At 39.1% G+C, this 22515-nt stretch overlaps 1 protein-coding gene across 2 annotated transcripts; it reads left to right on the top strand.

Moving 5' to 3' along the window:
* The first annotated feature begins 110 nt into the window (after positions 1–110).
* HDC (histidine decarboxylase) lies at positions 111–22326 on the top strand. Of its 2 annotated transcripts, XM_029958686.1 has the most exons (15): positions 111–903; positions 2640–2795; positions 3625–3797; positions 4822–4935; positions 5669–5791; positions 6593–6727; positions 7612–7755; positions 8004–8070; positions 8884–9046; positions 9152–9242; positions 10399–10497; positions 11191–11292; positions 11477–11831; positions 20049–21009; positions 22232–22326. In XM_029958686.1, exons 2-14 carry the CDS (start codon positions 2768–2770, stop codon positions 20318–20320), a joined length of 1866 nt encoding a protein of 621 aa, XP_029814546.1. In that variant the 5' UTR covers positions 111–903; positions 2640–2767; the 3' UTR covers positions 20321–21009; positions 22232–22326. The 2 variants fall into 2 exon arrangements, with proteins under 2 accessions (XP_029814546.1, XP_017925199.1); XM_018069710.2 differs by lacking the exons at positions 20049–21009; positions 22232–22326 and having other exon boundaries at positions 11477–12426.
* Positions 22327–22515: the final 189 nt, after the last annotated feature.

The raw sequence follows: 22515 nt of genomic DNA, 5'->3' as shown, positions 1-22515 counted from the left end.
TGCATTAGAAGGTCAAAACCTCTGTGTTGGGCACTTGGAAAAACATGAAGAAACAGTTTTAGGCTTAGAATGACCTTAAGTACTGGGAGGGAGGAGTGGGCAGAGAATTGCATTGTGCTGTACAAAACTTTGTCAAACAGGTAAAAATTTGACTTGAGTATATAGAATTGGCAGTAGGAAAAAATGCTAAATATCCTAGTATCATTACATAGTTGGTAAATTTGATCCTGATTGGCAGATTTGACCTAAAAATAATCAAAAGATAATAAAAATGAAAAACCTGGTGGTGAGTTTTAGAAGAACTATTTTCAAGGATATAATTGTGGTGGTACTAGGACTTGAAGAAAGCCTTGTGCAGTGATTACCTGGAAATTGCCCTGTTTTAGGGATGTTTTCCGGAACTGTCCATAACGTCACTAGCAAATGCAGAAACCAGTTAGTCGAGATAAATGTGCTGCTTAGGCATTGTTCCAACTGAATTATTCCGTGATCAAAGTAATGTTTGTGTCCTCACATCCCACGAAATCGATGACAGTGTAATCTCTGTGAGTTCTTAATAATGATAAGAGTCTCAGTCTGAGTGGTGAGTGTGGTAACGTTCACATCCAAATGGAGAGTTTCCCACGGTTGGGACAGCACAGACCTTTGTAGCAAATAATGAAATGAACCTTTTCTAATCATTCTGTTTCCTGTGAGCAAATATTCTATTCCTCATTGTCCATAATGAAATCCTAGTAAGTGCAAGGTAACTATAACAAAACCTTATTTATCACCAGCAATATTTACCCTACCTGTAATTCATTATCACCTATTTTCTAGTTCTGAACAGGACCTGCTGTTCGTTCTCTTCTGCACAGAACAAGAGACCAAGCTGATGAAACTCACCTTTGAGCAAGGCGTAGGGTATATGTCACATGAAATATTTATTGTATAATTTAGCTCTGAAAACATTGTTAAAAATATTGTTCCTTATTTGCTGTTCCAAATTAAAAACAAAATGTAGCTAGCTACCATCTGTTTCTTTGAACAGATGTCCATATATTTTAAGTATTAGTTACTTGTAATGAGCTAGAATCACAGTTCTGGGGAACTTTGGGCTGTTCTTGAGTTGGCCCTGTGCTTGATGCACCTTCTCATCTTCCTTGTTCCCCTTTATGAGATCATTTACAGTAAAGCCAAGAGACGTTAATAAATTGATATGAAGTGTGTGGGCAGCTTGTTACTTATCTCCTGATGTTTCCAGAGAAATGTGAGACAACAGATTAATATGCATATAGTATTTTTTTCACTTATTTAATGCCTTTTTATCAATTTGGATTTTTTTATTTCAGTACATTAATCTGATGTATGTGTATCAGAGCATCTTTGTCATATCTAGAAAACAGTTCCTTCTCAAATATCTAATTGCAACAGGAACTAGGAAGGGTTTCACACTGTTCTGTAGGCATTTTGCTGTGAGAACAATCTAACAGCTTTCTAGAACTATGAAAGTGTTTGGGCTGTGTTTGGGTACACGAGGCAGAGAATTCAAGCTGCTCTGGCAGCCAGTTCTCTTCTGTGTGATGAGAACAGAAAAACTGCTGTTGTGTATCAGATGAAGGCTCTGCCTGATCTGGTGTCCTGTCTCCAGCAGGGTCTGCCCTAAGCAGGAGCCTAAGGTAGAGCAAAAATAGGGCAAGGATATATTGTACTGGTAGTAGTTTCTCTTCCTGGTGCTTAGTCCACAAATCCTACCTCTCTCTTTGCTCAGGGCTGCTTGGTGTACAGTGTAGAGCAAGTGAAGATGGTAGGTGCTCAACAGTGAGTACAGTGTCAAAGGTTGTGCTGGCAGAGATAGGTCAGGATGTGTTTTCAGGCCTTAAAACTGGAACAAGGGGGAATCTACATAGCTGTCCTTTCAAATGGAACAATCCAGGTGGAGGACTTGGAGGAATTTTGGAGAGACAAGACCAAATCCCAGTTCTTATGTGTATCATATGTGAGGAAAGCAAGCATAATGAGGGGAAAAATATGCATTTTCCCAGCTCAGCAATCTAGGGTGATATCCATGGAGGAACATCACCCTGGTTTGTGTAACCTGCTCTGATCTGGAAAGGCAGGAAATCCACTGAGAAGATCATTGCTGCTTTGTATTGCAGTTCTTGAATGACAATAACTGTAAAGCCTTTCCTTTTAGCAGCATGGGACTGACAGCATAAGGACTGAAGATTTGTGGGGATGTAGGTATATTCTTATTGCTTTGGGAATTCTCAAAACAATTCTTAAAAAAAACCTCCTTCCCTGTCTGCAGTGTCAGATTTGTTCTGTGCTGGTGCCTTGTTTTAATGACTAGCACAGTAGTTGGGTGTGCTGGTGTAACATCTGCTGGCTTTTATTTGGTTTTGGAAGTTCTTGAGCTTTTTCTCTCTCACAAGTCTCCTTATAATATGCCTTATATTCATGATGTGGATTACTCTGAGACTTCTGAAAGATTGATTGAAAGTGGGAAAGGGTTAGTGCAGAGGCAGCTCCTCTTAGCGATACACTATCTTACACATCAAAAGGGCACAGATGAGAACATGAGAGATTGTAAAAGCCCTCACTTGGGAGGAGTTAGATAAACACTCACCAATAACCTGCCTACGTTAAACCTTTTCCAGAATGCGTGAGTCTGAGAGATAAAGGGAGCTATAAAGGGGGAAGCAGCCAGGAGGGCACCAGAGGGAACTGCCCACAGCTCCCGAGGGGTCGTGGCCCAGGTTTGGAGGTGCTTCTGTAAGGAATCAGTATGGAGCCAGAGGAGTACAGACAGAGAGGTGAGTGATCCTTGGCTCTTGCAAATGGGTATCACTTGCTCATGGAGATCAACTATGGTAGGGCTGGGAGTGGTCCCCAAAATTAGGATGGCCTATGTACTCTTTATTTGCACACATGTCCTTGAGACTTGGATCTGCTGAGGCTGAGACAAAAATGTGTCCCAGGATTGAGTGTAAATTAATGGATTTAGAGTCCATGGGTAACTTAGCCTTTTTGGTCTTACTTTTAAGATAGTGTGGGAAAACTGCAAAACTGTAATTTTGAATGAACTTGTGGTGAGGGTTTATGCACAGTGGCTTTTCCCTGGCTGACACTGTGATACTGGTACAGTTCTGGAGATGGGGAACAAACTTTAGTTCCAGAGGTAGAGGAGATTGCCTTAAAAAGTGGAGAAGAGGTGTGGAGCTATGCAGCTGTTTTCAGAGGATGCAAAAGGGGGTATGCTATAGTGACAAGGAAGTGTAGGGCATTAGGAAAATTTAATTCCTATGAAATGCAGTTTCAGTTAATTTTTAGGCAAGAAAGTCTAACCTCTCAGTAGTCAAACAAACTGTACTTGTACCCTGACTGTGTTTTAAAGGTACATTTGAACTATTCAATGATGACACTGAAATAACCCTGTGAGTCTGTTCTGTCCCCATAAAGCCTGTTCTGGAAGCTGTGTCCCTATATTATTAGATGGGACCAGTAGGGTGTAGGAGGGAGGTCAGTTCCACTGGCTGTGCTGGGAGCAGTATTCCAATGCTAATGGCAGATTGTGTGCAGTGCTGGTACTGCTAGGTAGTTTTCACATAATTGAAACTCAAAACACTGGTTTGCCTCTTCCAGGGAAAGAGATGGTGGATTACATTTGCCAGTACCTGAGCAATGTGAGAGAGAGACGGGTGACTCCTGATGTGCAGCCAGGTTACATGAGAGCCCAGTTGCCGGATTCTGCCCCAATGGATCCTGACAGCTGGGACAACATCTTTGGAGATATAGAGAAGATTATTATGCCAGGGGTAAGCAATAAAGTGTAATCATGACAGGAAAAAGCCCTTATTGCCTGGGGTGAACACCAAATCCTGGGAATGCACAGGTTCTGCAGAACATTTATCTAAATGAGTAAAGTACCCAAAAACGTAGAATAAGTCTTATAGACATGTCCACAGAAGGATTCCAGGGACTACTGTTGTGTTCCTACCTATAGTTTTAGGGGCTAGACTGAATGTATTTTTGACATATGTTATACATTAAGTCATATTTGCTTATAGGGAAACAAATTCACCAGTGTCAGAAAATCATTAGCTTCACAATGTCTCTACCTGCTGACCTGTGTAATATCTATTTCAGAGATGTGGAAACTTGGGCACAGCAGTTGTGTACATGTAAGACCTGTCTCCTGTTCTTTGAATGTAAAGGTCTTGTTTCTCTTATACATAAGTACTGCAGATTCTGCTAAGGGAGTTCATATTATCGAATTACATGTTTTATGTAAGAAGTCCTTTCAGAGTCTATTCTCAAATTTTTTTATAGATGTTTGCAGAAACTTGATCTGATGTAGGAGAGGTATTCACATTACACATGCTTATGCTGATGTCCCACATAGAAACTCCTTCAGGTGTATAGAGGGGTTTATATAGTTGTAGATTGCTATGTGTAGCTACTTATTTTGTTTGACAAAATGAGCAAGAGAAACTTTGTTGCATGAATTCCCTTTATAAAGATAAACATTTTGATAAATCTTTCTGACTCTGGTCTTTTGAACATGGCACAACATTCTTTCCTGTTCAGAATCTTCGTCTGCCTGTTTAATTCAGATAAATGCTTTTGCTGTTGTTTGGAATTTATCTAACAATGACAGAGTGTTAGTACTGCACTCCTATTGATACTATCTCTGCAGCTTTCTGCTAGCAGATGTATAGTTGCACATATTATGTTGCTGTGATCCTTTTCCATCACTTTAAAGATCTAATGATAATTGTTACATCTCATGCAGAATTTTGTGACATTTCCAGATTTAAGTTCTATATAATTCTGTTCTAGGTAGTCCATTGGCAAAGTCCACACATGCATGCCTACTTTCCAGCTCTTACTTCCTGGCCTTCACTCCTTGGAGATATGTTGGCTGATGCAATTAACTGCTTGGGATTCACATGGGTAATTTTTTTTTTTTGGCTATTTTAGATATTCATTTCCTGTGTGTAATATGCAAGAGCAGGTCATAGTCATTCTTTCTTGTTCTCTGAGTCAGTCTAATTATTTGCTTTAACCAACTGTATGTTGTTTGCATAAGTGAAAAATTCACTTAAAAAAAAAACTCAAAAGGTTACATATTAGTAAGAGGTGAATGAAGAAAATATACCACTAGAAATGTCTGTTTTCTAATTTTTTGCATATCCCACTGTGAGCATTGTTCCCTATCATCCAATCTCAGTGCCAAGATTGTTACACAAGCACTGCAGGCAATAAAGCAACCACCATCCATTACTGCAGGCTAGATTGGGCTCCAGTCCAGTTCTGCTCCTTTGAGAGAACACATTTCCTATTTTTCCTCTTCTGAAAATAATTGTTTGGTGGCCTGGCCCAAAATACCTGAGTATTTTGTGTCCTCCTGCAGCAGCTACACAGTGCTGCTTTGTTATAACTCTGCTTACCTCAGTAGCCTTCTGAAGCAAATGTTCTCCCCAGTGGTGACGTTGCCGAGATTTTTAGGTGTGTGTCTCTGTGTAAGAAAGCAGTAGAAGCTCATAAACCTATAAGAAACTGATGGGTATTGTCTCCATGTAGTTGTATCAGATCAGCTCATTGCCTCCCTTAGCTCTCAGCTGGCAGAGGGATCAGCACCCAGGGTGAATTACAGTCTGATTCTCTTTTTTTTACATTTTTCTAGGCCTCCAGCCCAGCCTGTACAGAACTAGAAATGAATGTGATGGATTGGTTGGCCAAAATGCTGGGACTTCCAGAGAAATTCCTGCACTACCATCCTGACAGTGTGGGTGGAGGAGTATTACAGGTAGGGGACATTAGAGGTCTCGTCAACGTTTTGTTTTCACTCAGCTGCATTTCCCTCTGGGTCATAGTTTTCCTAGAGGCAAAACCAACAAGATTCTCTGTATGGATCTAAATAGAGACAAATCCCAATTTGGCATTATTTTCCCAAATTTTAGTTTAACATAGAAGATTACAGAATAAGAATGGCTATTGCTTTTAGTGCTAACTGTGTTAGGGACGAGCAGCAGCTGCTCTTGTGGCCTTTCTAAGGATAAATGAGAGTCAAATTTCATTTCTTCAGTCTGTTTCACATCACCAAATTATATACTAAAGTGATTCTTACATAATTAGAGAAGGAATCCTTATCACTGTCCTTCTGCCACAGTCCTTAGCCACACAAAAAAATATTTTTCCTTTTTGTCATATCTACTTTGTGCCTCTGAGAGGTGCAAGATCAAGGCCTGAACCTTGCCTCCTTTTGGAAGGCTTAAGCAAGTATCCCATGGAATCAGTGTTGAGGTTCTGTGTTGTTATAGGGGGTTTTACTTACATTTGTAATTTTATCTGTAGAACAAATGGAAAATATGATTTATTTACTCCCCCCAACTCAGTCCTGCACATAAAAAATATACAGCACTTAAAAAGCTTCATTTTGTGTTGCTGGCCCAGAGAGCTGCTCATCAGCTAATGACTTTCCACTGCATCACAGAAAAGCGGTAGTAGGAATAAAAGAGGGGGTGGGCAGCTGAGTACTGACTTCAGTGAATCCCTGGCAAGATAGCAACGAAGTAGCAGTTGCAGTAAATGAGCAATGTCTTTGCAGAGCACTGTGAGTGAATCCACCTTGGTTGCACTGCTAGCAGCAAGGAAGAACAAAATTCTGGAGATGAAGGTTTCTGAGCCAAACACCGATGAGTCCTCGCTCAATTCTCGCCTCATCGCTTATGCGTCTGATCAAGTAGGTTCTTATGATTACAAAGAAAACAAATGTGCTCCTGCTGTCTCACTCAGACTATGCCATGTGAACTCTCATTTCTCTACCAAAAGGCAAACACAGGAATGCCTCACAAGCATGACCCAGTTCCTCTAGTACCGCTTTCTGCAGATGAGGAAACGAAATCAGTGTGAGGCGAGGTTTTGTAGGGTCCTGGCAGTCCTCAGGAGGCTGTTCCACATGAGTCATTTCTAAACTTCCTTCCTGTTTTTCACAAAGCCTTACCCCAGTAACTAGGTGCTGATCTCATGCTGCTCCAGCTCTTGTTTGTTCGCAGCCTCCTTCCACTCAGAACAGGCACAGTCAAGGTGCTGTTACCTCAGTGCTGCTCCTGGCTGTGGGCTCCACTCTGGGCCTCTGCCTGCAAGCCTGTTCCGTCCCTGGGCTCCTGAACTAAACAATTGTATTTGCTTGTGAAAACTGCAACAGGAGAGACTAAAAGGACTTTTTCTTATGAGGTGTTTTGGTCTACCCAGAAGTAAGCACACTTTGGGGGATTTATCTTCTTATGGCAGGGAGGAGGGAATAAACTGGGGATGATCTATTTCTAGAGGCTCCTTTAAGCACTGAGTTTTGATAAATGGCCCTTCAAACACAAGATGAGGATGCCTATCACTATATTTGTTTTAGAGACAAGTACCCAAATAAATGAAGCATTCCTTGGAATTACAGTGTACTATTTCTGATAGATACTTACAAAGAAGTCACTTTCAGACTTGTAAAATATGGATTACAATAAGGACATTACCTCTGCATTTCTTGCCACCACTGTCTTTTCATAAGGCCATAACTTACCACAGCTGTTCAGCCTCAGAGCTTGAGTTCTTACTGTTTTTCTTATTTTAAAGGCACATTCTTCTGTAGAAAAGGCTGGCTTGATTTCCCTTGTGAAGATAAAATTTCTGCCTGTGGATGAGAACTTTTCCCTCAGAGGTGAAACTTTGAAGAAAGCCATTGCAGAAGACAGAAAGAAAGGCCTCGTGCCAGTCTTTGTATGTTCAACTTTCTGGCTGAGGGTATTGGCATAGCGTTGTATTCTTAATGTCAAGATAAAATTACATCTGAAACATTTCTTATTGTGTTAAAATACATCTACTGAATGTTAAAATGTATAGAAGAGTGTTTTATTGAATGTAAATTTTGAATGTTTTGACTGTCTACCTAACCTGCCCACTTTTAAAGTGCTGCATCCATTTATTAGAAAACCCCAATCCATCTTAACAGGTTTCGTTTCTTCTAGGTTTGTGCAACATTGGGTACAACTGGTGTCTGTGCTTTTGACAGTCTCTCAGAACTGGGTCCAATCTGTAAGTGTCTTTTTTTTTTTCTTTTTTTAAACTATGAAAGCATATAAAAGATAGGGAGACTTTTGCATGCCAAAAACAAGGAAAGTAGGAACACTGATCAGCTGAGTTTTTTCAGACATATCTCAGGGATCGCTGAAGTCAGTACAGGACTTTGCAGTGATTTCTGTAAGTTTTAGATTAGGATGCTAAAATACGTTCTATTCAAGATGGATGGAATTTGCCAACTAATAAATCTTTAACGTGGTTATTCAGGAAATACAGACTGTGCAATACTGTTATGGGATGGATACATAAACATTTAACCTAACAAAGGAGTTTTGAAAGTAGATTCTAGTAGGACATCCTTTGGATCCACCAGTTTCGTAGGTAAATTTGTCATGATTGCAGATTCTATTCCAGCATCAATTCTGCCCAATAGCTTTGGAAGACCTGAGGTGCTTTCTCATATGGGTCAGATTGTGGCTTCTGTTTCTGGGTCCTTTTTGCTTGCCCTGCTGTCTTTGTTCTGGCTTTGTGCAACTGAGTGGTACTGGGGAATTCCATGTAGTAGAAGGGCAGGGGAGAGAAGTCAATCATTAAGAAGTCCCACTCACATCAAATATGAAATAGTGAATTTTGTTGTAGTGTCCACCTGATTTCAGCATTATCCTCTGTTTTGGGGTTATGGATTCACAGCTTTAGAATAAAACTAGATTGTCAATTGTTTGTCTGCCTCCTCCAAAAAAATGCACCTGTTTTTTTCAGAGAGGAGAGATTAAGCATGCACTTTGATTTCTTATGTCCCTTACATAACAACAATCTCAATTCCATCAGGTGATGCTGAGGGACTCTGGCTTCATATTGATGCTGCATATGCAGGAACAGCATTTGTATGTCCTGAATTTAGGCTGTTCTTGGATGGAATTGAATATGCAGATTCCTTTACTTTTAACCCTTCTAAATGGATGATGGTTCATTTTGACTGCACTGGATTTTGGTGAGTAAAGGCAAAATGCAAACAACACCACAAGAATAACATGGAAATTGCAAAGTATTTCTCTGCACTTATTTTGCTAAATCTAGTTCCTTCTATAATTGATAGGGTTAAGGATAAATACAAATTACATCAAACCTTCAGTGTTAACCCTGTCTACCTCAGACATGCCAACTCAGGAGCTGCAATTGACTTCATGGTAAGTTATTATTTCAGTTGATATTTTATATTACATATAAAATGTTCAAACAGACTGTGAAATTCCTCACACTCTGGAGCATGCTTATCTTATAGATGATCTGATTACATAAATCCAATTATACTTAGATCCTAATACAAAGTAAATAATAAAACTTTAAAGTGATCTGTGGTTATGAAGATTGATTATAAAATTGCTTTCAGATTGAAGTACTTAAGATTTTTACACAGATAGAGATCCAGCCTTGCCTTTTTAATGAGAAGGGTCATTTCTGTGCATTGTGTTGCTGAAGTAAGTCCTACTGATGCCATTTTGGCTGAATTTCTTGTATCTCTGACATGCAATAAAAGAGAGAAAGGAGTAAGCAATGGAAACACAATGCTCTGAAACAGCAGGAGACTGAATTACATTTTTCTTCAGATTAAGGTATTCATAGGAGAGCCAAGAGGCATTTCACTTTAGATACCTCTTACAGCAGATTTCAGTACAGTAATACAAAGGAATATTCACTGCCAATTATTTCTGCTATGATCTCACCCTAGTCCTGAAAAGATAATTGTTTTCTTGAAATCAATAGTGCTTTTCACTAGAGTGCAAGTGGAGGGAGGGATGGAAAAAAAAGATATTGAGTCCCTCTTGTGGTTAAATCGGATCCTGCATGTGATTGTGTAGCTGCCTAGGAATACTCCTTTATATGTTTTCTCACTCTTTTGCTTGCAGTAGGTGCTACTTTGTCTGGAACTGCCTACCTCTGTATCAACTCTTGTTCAGGATGGCACTTAAATATGCAAATTACAGGAACTGAAGTGAGCACTCAGTCCTGAAGTGTAAATGGCCACATTTTAAATTGATCATGCTCTTAAAATGCAAAAAGTTGCTGTTATTGGCCGATAATTAACTTAAAATTCTAATCATGTCTAGGCCATAGATTAAGGGGAATAACCAAAATCTTATTTTTGCAAATAATTGAAAAATATGGAGACACAGTGTTTCTTTGACGGTTGTTTCCTAGGCTTAGCAGATATTCAATAATATGACACTGTTTGTCTCAAAAGAGATTTCTGGCCTGAGCCTGAAGCAATAGGTGTAGCAGTGTAAGGGGAACCCTCCCTTCTGTTGTTTCTGCACTCATCGAGGCACTGTTGTGTTTCCACAGCACTGGCAGATTCCACTGAGCCGCCGATTCCGGTCTTTGAAGCTGTGGTTTGTGCTTCGCTCGTTTGGGGTGAAAAAGCTTCAAGCTCACGTCCGACAGGTATGTGAATTAACAGTGCAACCACACATGTGTTATGTCCATTTCTTGGTAGCTGAGATTAATGAGTTCAAAGGTTCAAAGAAGAGTAACAGAAATCCTCTGACATGCAAAGCTTGCATGTGAACACTAAACGTGTGCTCTTAAGCAATCTGTAAAGATTAACTGCATAGACAAAACGTTTCCTGTCCCCTTCTTGGAAGCAATAGGCAATGGCAGGCGAGTTGGTAAGTCACAGCCTTCTGCCTGTTACTGAGTACTCATCTGTAGGAGCTTTCTTTGAGGCAGCTGTTTGAGAGGCAGGCTGTGATGAAAGGCTGAACCCACCACTGTGAAAATGTACAGGCTTAAGTCTCTGATGGAGAGTAAGTACAAGGATCGTATTGTGGATCAATGGTTGCCGCAAAAGGACTCCAGTCTGAGAAGGCACATTGTTTTCAAATGTTCTTCTAGAAAATCCCTATGTATAGTCCAATTACTCATGTTCATTGTCAAGGGTTTGGGCAAATAGACAGACTTTAAAGTTCTTAACTTTTTTGTCATTCTTCTGTTTTCTGCTATCCATGCATTGAAATGATGTGTTTTAGTAAGGAAAGAAAGTCTTTTTAACTATCTTATTTAGTGTTTTACAGTGGGTTTGTGACAAACCAATATATAACTAGGGTTATAGGTTAATTAAGTTTTTCTTAATTATAGGGTACTGAAACAGCCAAATTCTTTGAGTCCTTGGTTAAAAGTGATCCGCTTTTTGAAATTCCTGCAAAGAGGCATCTTGGACTGGTTGTATTTCGGCTAAAGGTAATGATTAGATCTTTTGTATGTCTCTTTGGAATGAATTGACCACAGCTGATCTCTCCCCAGATGTTAAGAACTGTGAATAAACTTTCATGTAAGAATTTGTGATCGCAATTCTTAGAGATGTTTGGATGTCATTGGAAATTCTAACTGTAGTATTTCTTTTTCTTATTCACATTTAAAACAGGGTCCCAACTGGCTGACAGAAAAACTCCTGAAAGAACTAAGCAGTTCTGGCAGGCTCTTCCTCATTCCAGCAACCATTCATGACAAGTTCATCATTCGCTTTACTGTAACGTCTCAGTTCACAACCAGGGAAGACATTCTGCGAGACTGGAACATCATTCAACACACTGCAGCCCAAATTGTTAGCCAGAATTATGGGCTGCACTGCATCAGTTCTGATGATGGGGCAAGAATCCCTGCTATGGTAGTAGAGCCCAGTTCTGATGCCATTAGTAATGCTTCCCAGCTTTATCTAGATGGAGGGAAATCTAAACCACCTTCCAGAAAAACAGTAGTTCAGCCTAAGAAGTTATCGGTGAGTCCCAGTACACGTGTGATTAGTCAACAAGTGAAAGGTCAAGGGGATCCTCTAGATGACTGTTTTCCAGAAGATGTCCAAGATGTTACCAAACATAAGTTAACCTCTTTTTTATTCAGTTATTTATCTGTTCAAGGTAAGAAAAAGACAGCACGTTCCCTTAGCTGCACCAGTGTGCCAGTGACTGGTAGTCTTGAGCAGTGTAACCCCAAAGCTGCAGCCACTGACAAGGAGGAGTCTCGTGCAAATGCCAGGGTTCTTTCTAGCCTGCCTGAAGACATGATGATGTTCAAAAAAAGTGCCTTCAAAAAACTAATTAAGTTCTACAGTGTCCCAAGCTTTCCAGAGTGTAGCATTCAGTGTGGCCTTCAGCTGCCTTGTTGTCCTCTGCAAGCCATTGTTTAACAAGTAAGAGAGCTTAGTCCTTAGAAAGAGAACCAAAGTTTGCTTAATCATATGCAATACCACGTGTTCTTTTGTTCAATATGTAAGCAGTGGCAATGACCACTGAGAAAATTACTGTGCTTTTACTGGTGAAAACCTCATGTATTTATAGATTAAAATGTCAAATAAATCTTGTAGGCATATAACATGAAACCCTGTGTTTTGTAGACTGTGGTAAAGAAAATGCCAATTTCTGCCTTATCCCTCCCGGTAATGGGCAGTTTCCAGCTGGTAGGTGAACAATTTTGACAAAGTATACTGGCCTCAGTAGAGGGTAAACAATGTAGGTCTCTATTTGCACCATTTATTTGGTTTTATTTTTTTGATACCTTGACTTGAACTCTTTAGACTGCTGTGAATTTAACTTATATAACAAACACCTCAGTATTTTGAAATGGAAACTCCAAAATTAACCATCCAAAATAAATAAATAATTACATAAAAATGTAATATTTTTAGCAAAGTATTACTAACATTTGTTACTGTCACAGCTTGAATCTGAGCTCCAGCCCCAGTGAATGACGCACAGGCACACTGGGAGGGTTAGTTCCTTCATATTTGTAGGGTGCAAGGAACTATGACTATGTGGTACTGATTATTTGCCTGTTTCTGCCACTGTGTCAAGCAGTGCATAGGTTCCCCTTGACTTCAACTATGAAATCCTAATTGGTCAGCACTTGCTTATACTCAGCTTTAGACAATAGAAATCTGTTTCATTAACAGGAAATACAGTTAATGAAATTTATTCACTACTCTTCTCTCAGTTTCTGTGCTCTATTCTCTCATTTGCCTTTTTTCCTGCCTACTTCTATTTTCAGTTCTTTGTAAGGGGCTTGTTGCTACAGTGCTCATTTGCTCTATTCATAGAGCAGGAAAGGAAGTTAAAAATAAAGCTAAACCTTGTCAGATCCTATAGAGCTCCTTAGACCTGGGAAAGAGACTTCCACTCTGCAGGTGCCAACATCCAAGACTTTGCAGGGTTTGCCAACAGGCAAGGATATCTTGCTTTGATCCACAAGATGTCACCAGCGGGCAACAAGTAACTGGAAATTTGCATTAAATTGGGATTCAGGCTCACCGTGAAAGACAGGGAGCATGGGAAAGCCCAACACTCCTCATGCTGCTAACCACAGGATACTCCAGGCTGCAGCATTTTCTGTGCAGACAGCCTCCTCTCTTTTCAGTTTTCTATTTTGTTATGATTTGATAGGAGATTACACTGTAATGGTACAAGACAGCATGCAGCATTCTAGCTAGCTGTGTGACAGCAATCATACCACGAAGCAACTCTTACTTAATTACTGGTGAATGGCAGAGAGCTGGGATTCAGAATGGAGGACTTGTGGCTTCAGAGAACTGGTGTAACAGGCCAGCTGTGTTTGTTCTTTCCTTACCTGTGTCACCTGACACTCCCCACTGAAGTTCACAGCTGGCTGTTTTTCAGGATTGCTAAACTGAAGCCTTCAAGGGTAATTTTTCAGTTTCAAATGTCTTTCTGTCACATTTCAAATTCACAGCTACTACAGTTTCTATTAAATGCTTATTTGCAGTTTTACCACAGTTTTTCTGGAAGGTTTCAATCAGATGTGCAGGTTGACCTGATCTAATTCATTGGTGCAGCCAAAAGGGGTGATTCTGTTTCCCTGTCCTCCTTATGTGACCTCCTAACTCCACTGCCTCCCTTACTCCAGCTCTGGTGCTCTTCTGACAGTTCAGTGATTAATTCAGCTCACTAAGCCAGGAGAAACCTGTGTTTTGCTGGGTGAGTTCTCTGTTGACTCACTGAGTAGAACTGGCTTTTTAAGGAATCATATTAGTACCAATATTAGGACTAATACATAGGAAGGAATGAGGAAGTAATAAGCACCAGCTTCATCTCCCTCCCCTACATGCTACATCCCAAATTCTCCCTCTGTTCCCTCCCACCTTAGGAAGGAATGCAAGGTGTCTATTAACCAGGCAAAATAATTTTTGTAAATGTAAGAACCAAGTTCTTAGTCTATGGAGAGATAAATCACTGAACCTACTCACGGTGGAGTTCAAAGCCATTCCATTTTCACCCTCCCTGCCTGGCAGAGGTTCAGGAGATGAAGGTCAGTGAAATACATGCTCTGGCACTACTTAAATTGTGCTAGCATCAGCAGTTTATTGGTATTTTTCCATATCTTTCCCAACTTCTGCGGGATGATGCTTACAAGTCTGTAATGCATCAGGATGTCTAGTAGGTCAGCTAGGTGAGCTGAATTGACATCTTTGTTCAGTGAAATAATTTGCAATCACCAACTTTGAAAAAAGTCTCCTTCAAAAGGAGTGAGCCACTCCTGTGACTAGAATTTCCAAGCAAGTTTTGTCTAATGAATTACCCAGGTCCCTCCTAAAATCAAGAAATCTTGATATTATAGGGTGCCTTTACTTTGCTGCAGCTCTTTTATGTTCCTTTATGTTAATTACATTGCTTTTGAAAGATAAAATGGTGCAACCTGGCTGGAACTAAACATGCCATGACTTGTTAGACAAAACCATATAGACAGTCCAGATTTGTGTGCTATATGCTTCTGTTCTTCCTAAATTTATCGGATCTGAAACCTCCTTCCTTTTCAAGAAATTGGAATTTTGCAGCTAAGAATTTGTTTTGCTAGAAAATTGCCTACTGAATCTCCTTGCAATAACATGTATTGAAGCTAAAAATCTTACACTATTTTGGATTGATTGGTGAGCTTGGATTTAGCTCTCTGCTCATTTATGACTGGCTAAAGAAATTCTAGTTGAAGCTGTCTGAGTCACAGTGAGACTCATCTTTCTGTGCAGAGGTGTTAGAAGCAACTGCTATGAAATTCTAGGAAGAAAATTGTAATAGTCTACAGTGACACGTGAGAGATTCCTGGTGCTGGATGGTAACTAGATTTTTGGCATTCTTGTCTTCCTTGGATGGACATGGCTGGGATTCACCAGAACAGATGTGCTTTCCAGGATCAGTGAAGGGAGCTGTCAAAGCTCAGGAATTAGCTCCTCTTCTAATACAGAAACTCCAAAGGGAGCCTTGCTCAATTCTCTTTCATGAAGTTGAGAAAATGTTTCCATCCCATAAATAGATTTTGAATTCTGTAGGCTCATTACAGATACACAGCCAAACTGCTTCCAGAGCTATGCCAGCAGAAGTCAGTTGAGAGTTCAGTTAGTTGTGTTAATTCATTGCAAGCAAGCTACTTGTGCTCTCCTCTGCTGAGGACTTGTTATCTGTCGATAATTGGAGTGGCCAAGGGGAGATGAAAGGGTAAGGATTAAGAAGAAAGCTTGGCTGAGAATTTAAAATTACTCCTTTCCACCAAAGTCTGACTTCACTATTTTTCACTTGTGATGGAAGAGTAAATGATGTCCATGTGTCCAAATCCAATGTTGTTTTTTTAACCACAACTTTAAGCTTGAATCAGATTCAGCATAAAACTCACTATGAATTTATTAAATCCTCTGAATGAGACACTCAAACCCTACTTGTATAACTTTTTACTGTCCTACCATCAAGGCAAGATTATACTCAGCAAACTTTTCAAAGGCAGTAGATATAAGCAACGTTCACAGGTGCTGCCAACAACAGAATCAAGTGGTGGAATGTGCTTATCAAAGAACTGTGTTTTCTTAGAAAAACGGGAGGGGGGAGAATATGCTTTGCTCTCACAACCTTATTTACTGAGCAGCAGCAAACTAAACAGACAAGTTCTGCCCTCTAGTTCAATCTAAGGGTACTTCAGCCCCTTTCACACGAATGAACTGCATGCATATGCTAGAAAACAGTAGCTTGAGTAATTCCTCAAGAAACTGCATAGAGTGAGGTCCTGTGGCTTATTCCTCTTTTCAAGGAATCTCTTCAAGGCATTCTATGGTTCAGTGTAGAAAGGAGAAGCAGAGGAAAGCTGCTTTTTGTACTCCCTAAAGTAAATAGAAGTCTAATAACTTTGGTGCCTTGGGCTGTCCTCTCTTGAAACTTGGTATGGATAAGAGGTTATTGGAGAACCAAAGCTTCCTGTCTCTTCCAAGAAAGAAAGTGGAAGAAATGCTAAGTATTTCAACAAAAATCATGGAACCCCCCTTCAAATTAGGAGATTAGTAGTTTACTTGCAGTTGCTTCTCACATAATGGTTAAAGGAGTCATAATTTGTGAAACAGTTGTTCAGATGTATAATGTGATGTGGCTGCAATTTTAACTGCAGTGAAAAGAAAACTGGATGCAGTTGTTATTTCAGGGGCACAGCAGTTATATTAATAATTTCAATAAATATTGTTCTAGAAAGATGTGAAGCAGTTTCCCAATTTTAAATGCTTATGTACAGCAGGCTATGTTGCAAAACCATATATTTGAGATGCAAGAGATTTCAAATGTACTAGAGCCATGAAGTTCACTTGGCAGACCTGAGAGAAAATATCGTCACAGAACTGACCCTAGAAAATGTTGGTAGATCATGTTACTGTACACATGGAAATGCTGGTCTGAATGAAATCTATCCCACCAAGTGAAGTGCCTCTTGCTGCATGAACCTCCAGCATTTTTCAGTAGTTAGCACTGCACTGCCTCTGGAAATGACACAGTGTAAAATGTCATGGATTATGGTCACCGAATCCTTTGCCTTCACAGAACTTTCATCAGCTCTGTCACCTTTCTATAACAGAAATGTGACATCTAAAATTAAAACAGGTATTTATATGTGTGCTGGTACTCATTTATATGCACATACAGTGTAGCTAATCACACTGTGGATTTCTGCAAGCTCTGTTAGGAAAAGAATTTCATTATTAAATCAGTCATTTCTATGATGTAATGTGGTTTGTGAGTAGCCAGAAGGACAGTGGAAGTCTTACCTTCCTGAAACCAGGTGGATATTTTTATTTGAGCAAATTTAATTTGCTCAAAGTTCCAAAGATTTGGTTTTTTACTACTTTTAAGCCAAAAGTTTTGTCTAACAATTATCTCACTAGATCTCTGTCATTGTGTTTTCTATTTCAATTGCAGCTTGTATCTCCTCCCTGGCCAATGTCCTGCCCTTCACATATGTGCACCTCTACTACCTGTACTGTTTCCTTTGCTCAGTTACTGAGTCTTGTTTTGAGTAGGGATGTATAACTGTTTCTCTTCATCCTTTTAGTATTTTGGCTACTTGGTTCCCAAAAAAGGAGTTACATTATTTCATAAATTATCAGACATGCTTGAAATTTAGTGCAATACACTAATTTGTGAATTATAAAGTGAACTATATACTTTGAAATGAATTTTGATTGTATATGTGATTTGATTGCATTTTGCAACGAAATTTTAAAGACATTTTAACAGAAAGATATGAAGAGCAATATTTGCATAAATAAAATAATACACTAGGAATTGACTTGTACCAATGGACTAACAACCTTAGAAAATTGTGATCTATTGCTACCTAAGTTTCAAATAGAAAACATCTACATAAGTCATCTGCTTTCAGTCATGAGATGTTTTGATTTCTGAAAGACAAGGAAGGTTTTAGCCTTGCTTCCAGGAACAGAAGGTTACATGACTGTGGGTTGTGTATGTGCATATATATGTCTGTATCTGCTCCCTCCTTCCCCTCCCTGTAACTTGAACCTGTTGGCTGCTTTCAGACAAATTTGAGAAAGGGTCATAGGTCTCAATGGTATTAAGTTCCTACAAGTTCTGTGATAATAGCTGAGTAGGGATAAAGAGACCCCTGAAGTGCCCCAGCTCACAAAAAGGAGGCAGAGCTGTCAGATACCAGTGTGTCCACATAATGGAGACTCCTTACAAATTCTGATCTGTGATTATATTAAATGCCATCCAGTTTATGATTATGATTTATCATTTACCATATGAATTGCACAAAAAGATAGGAAATCGCTTCCACTTAGTTCTTGTAGTCACAGGAGTGTTTCATTCTGTGGTCAAAGCTCCATTGTAGCAAACTGTGTTCAGTCTGATGGAGAATTTGGCTTTCAGTGTGTCACACAGTTAAGATGTCCTGACAAGAAAGAACACAAAATCTTCCAAGAATTACACAGAATTGACTTGTGGGGAAAACTACAGGATTTGTCCTTCCATAAAAGACAAAATAGGCAGAACCCATGTAAAGTTTGTCAGGAAATTTAAATTGGGCTCAGTGAAGCTGGGATTAGGGAGAAAGGATTCCTGCCATTTTATGTATGTAGCTTGTTTGATTGGATAAATATAATTATGTATTTTGAGTGTGAAGAATGACAAAGCAAGATTTATATTATTTAATTAAAATTGAAATATCTTTCAAAGTACTTTGAAAAGAGTACATTGTTTTTAGCTCTTTTTATAGATCACAAGTAAAAGTAAAATATTTTAAATTAGAGGAATTGTTTCAATTATGTGTGGAAAAATATTTTTACTGTTTTTGGAGTTCAGAGTTGACTACAAAATTATGACCTTAAATGAGGAAAAAAACCCACCCTCATTTTAATACTTTGAGGTGCATTTATTCTTTTCAATTGGAACAGTCCAGACTTCTGAACTTCAGGAAGTTTGAAACTTGCTTTCTAAGAAGCATACTGAATTCTTCTGTGTTGCTCCTGATAGCTAAGAGATAAGATTTGCTGTGCCAAATTCTCTTCCTGTGGGTGCAGTCTGTTGGAATTTAGCAAGAAGTATCCTTTTCAAGGCACTAGAAGGAAGGCACTGAGGTCTCTCATGTTTGTATTTCTTAGCAGATTAAGTATCTGTAAGTAAGGTAAAAACTGTTGAGTATATGTAAATATTAAGACCAGCTCACACTAGATATCTTATACCAAATTGGTTTAATAGGTAATATAACAGAAATACTGGTAAGAAAGGGTAAGCTGTTCCTTAACCTTAAATATCATGTTCCCCAAGTGCTTCAGGCATGTTGCTGTACCACATTACAAATCTAAACAACAGCAAATAAGGACCTCAATTCCTGGGCAGATGGAAATTCATATTTAAGCAGCAGTATAATCCCTTGAGACTTCTGTTTCTCCAGTAGAGATGTGTTAGAGATAAGATAGGTAGAACTAAGACCAGACACTGTCCTAAAACATAGATGAGTTTATACTTCAATCTTCAGTAACACTGGTCTTGTTGCCAAGGATAACTTCTCTCTGCTATGTCTCCTGTTGCTTTTTGTAGTTCTATAGTTTTAAATTAGAATTTTACTACTTAATATCTTATTAATATCTTATTCTCTCATGCTGCTGGTCCAGAATGTTGCTCTTCATTAACTGGAACCACATTGCTTTAAATGGATTACCTCATTATCAAAATGAGATAAGCCTGCAAGGCACCTTATGTCATTCAAAAATGATGGATAGAATATTACAAAACATGCATTGAGCCCCATTAAAAAAACCAAATCACCACTTGCTAGTTAATATTTATAGGCCAGATCTCAGCAATAGCAATGTGAAGCTCCTTTTTCTGTTTCAAGTTAAAATTCCATACTGAGGTGAAGTCTGGAGGAGAAGAAAATATATTTACTAGATCAGCACATAATTTTAAAATAATTGGCAAGCTTTTGGTTAATGAGCTGAGCTTTCAAGGTATTCCAATAATTCTAGCAATTTGTGTAATAACATTAATGATGTGATCTTTCTAATAAGATTTTTGATCCAAAAAGCTCAGTGCCTGCTAAGTCAACCACATGTTTAAGTAAATTTCTTGTATTTGAATGAATGAACTTGGCTTGCTATAAATTTGAATAACCATCATGGTGGTGTGTTCCATGATTTATGTCTCTGTTAAAATGTACACGACTAGATCAAGTCCTTCTTGTAGAAGAGGAAGAAGATAAGAAGAGCTGCCTAATACACGAAAAGCAAGAGGACTCTCATTTTGATGCCAAAGAAGGGACTGTAAGGAATGACACTTCCATACACCACAGGTGCAAACTGTATGAGGTCTGTACTGGACATGAAGGAACAAAAAATGTAAGCAAAGAAATACAAATAAGTAACTGTTTAGGAGACAAACAAGGGTTTTTTTCAAGTGATCCCAAAGATGGTCAGGCGAGGACAGAAGTGCAGTGATACCACTAGAGTGCATTGTAGATGGTGAGTGCAGGGACAGCATTGCAGGTATCAAGGCCCATGTGAGGGCAGTCTGGGGGTCAAATGACTCGTATAAAGGCTGGGAGGAAAATGCTATTTACCATGAGTGAAGGTCTCTGGTCAGACCATAAATGTGCCAGTTAGGAAAAGGAAAGTATTTCTGCTTTGATTGTACTTAGATGAAGACTGGTTTGCATCCAGGAGGAGCTACCGCTAAAAAAGAAAGAAACAGACCTGTGAGATATGGGAAAGAATGCTTTCAATAAAAAAAATTGTGAGCAGAAATGATTCAGTCCAGAAAGAAAAATAAAAAAAATGGTATAGCATTCAGCAAAAGCTTGTTCCAATTATGGCAAGGACAATTTTAGGGACCCTGTAAAGCATCAAACACATGTAGTAAGTAGGGAAAGAAGTAGTGTGCAGAGTCAGAAAAACTATGTAAACTGAGTTGATAAAGAATGATCCAAAGGTCCAAAACTAGCTGATAAATTGAAAAGGACAGAAAAGGAAGCAAGACCTTTGGATTTAGCCACAAGCCAATCATTAATTTTTTTAGAAGGTCAATGCAAGTAAAGTGACCTTAGCAAAATCAACTGAATCTTATAACAAGTATTTGAGCAGAACTAGCATAAACTTAGGGCTTGAGGTTTTTTAAAAAAAGATGACTGGTAGCTAGGAATTAGACAGCATCAAGAAAATTCCTTTTGAAATTTAAAAAGAATAATCCTTTTATACTTTTTGGTACAAGAATAGTGTTTGATGTAATTATGTTACAAATGACTCCTAAAAAACAAAGTGAGTTACAAGAAAGTTCTGCAGTCATATGAAACTGGGTAACATGTTCTTGGTATCATGCTAACTAAAATAATTAACTTTTCTCCAAGAACTATGTAAATTCACGGAAAACTTGTACTGTGCTATTTGTCCTGGGAAGGTGTAGTGTTTACCCGTGTCAGAAAGGCAAACTGCTGAATGAATAATTGCTTAGTAGAATAAGACTTGCTTACTCGTATTTTCTAAGGCATGTAAAAGCTGTGGCTGATTTGCTGTATTCTAAACTTTCTATTATGTTTTAATATATGTTACTACTAGTGATGTTTATCTTTTTCTGCTGTAGGTATGTCTGCTGAGTTCACTAGCACTGCCTGTGATCTCGCATACACAAGTACTGTTAAATATTGTGTCTGTTCACAGCCGTGCCCCACTGTACCAGCTCTGGAGAGCTGGAGGAGTGCTGAACAGGGCACTGCTTGGGTGATAAAGGCAGAAGCAAAAATCACGTTCAAAGAAAGATGCAGATTTTTTACAACTTTAAACGGAATAACTCGGATAAAAGTAATTTTTGCTGTGTCTGTTTTTCACTTTTGTAAGGCAAAACCAGATGATTTAAAAGTGAACTTATGTGCAAAGTTAAGAAAGTGCAGAATAGCACAATCAGGCTAAGAGGAACACACTAAATCTGAGTAGAGCTGGTAGCAAACATATTTCTCCTTGTAGACAGTTTCTGTAGAGTAGAAGTACTTTTGAAGATATGTCTGTTGATTTTATCAGGGAGAGATTTTTGCAGGGAAACATAAGTATAGGTCTATGAGGAGCTATCTGATTTAGGTTTTAAGTTGATTTTTCGTTGTATCACAATAAGGATTTTGAGAAGCTGGAATTTGAAATTTTTTAGGATATTCTTGAAACAGCCACTCAATAATTAGAGTTAAAATATTTATAGGTGAATCACAAAGTCTTTAGGTTGTGTAGTCTAAAAATCTGAATTCTCAACACATGAAATCTTGGAATTTTTGGTAAAATTGAACCTGTTTACTACATGTTTAATGAAGAACACGCATATTTGATGACTAAAAATGACTGAATTACGCACTTCGGTACGCTTTTTAGAGCAGCATTTTAAACGTGACTGGAAATCTCCAGAGGCAGATTGCTGCTGAAGAGCCCTTCGTGGAAATGAAATCCCTGACGGCAGCTGCGGGCGGGCGGTGCCCCCCCCCCGACAGGCTCCGCTCCCCGCGGCCCCCGGGCGGGGTGGACGGGCCCCATAAAGGCGGCGGGCGGCGCGGGGTTCAGTCCTGAGGGTGGGCGCGGAGCCGAGCCGAGCTAAGCTAAACTAAACTAAGCTAAGCTAAGCTAAGCTAAACTAAGCTAAGCTAAACTAAGCTAAGCTA

The sequence above is a fragment of the Manacus vitellinus genome, unplaced genomic scaffold, assembly GCF_001715985.3.
Source record: "Manacus vitellinus isolate BGI_N305 unplaced genomic scaffold, ASM171598v3 scaffold_16_pilon, whole genome shotgun sequence".
Taxonomy (NCBI): domain Eukaryota; kingdom Metazoa; phylum Chordata; class Aves; order Passeriformes; family Pipridae; genus Manacus; species Manacus vitellinus.
Note: the sequence above shows the minus strand (reverse complement) of the source record. Positions and strands in the feature narration are given on the sequence as shown.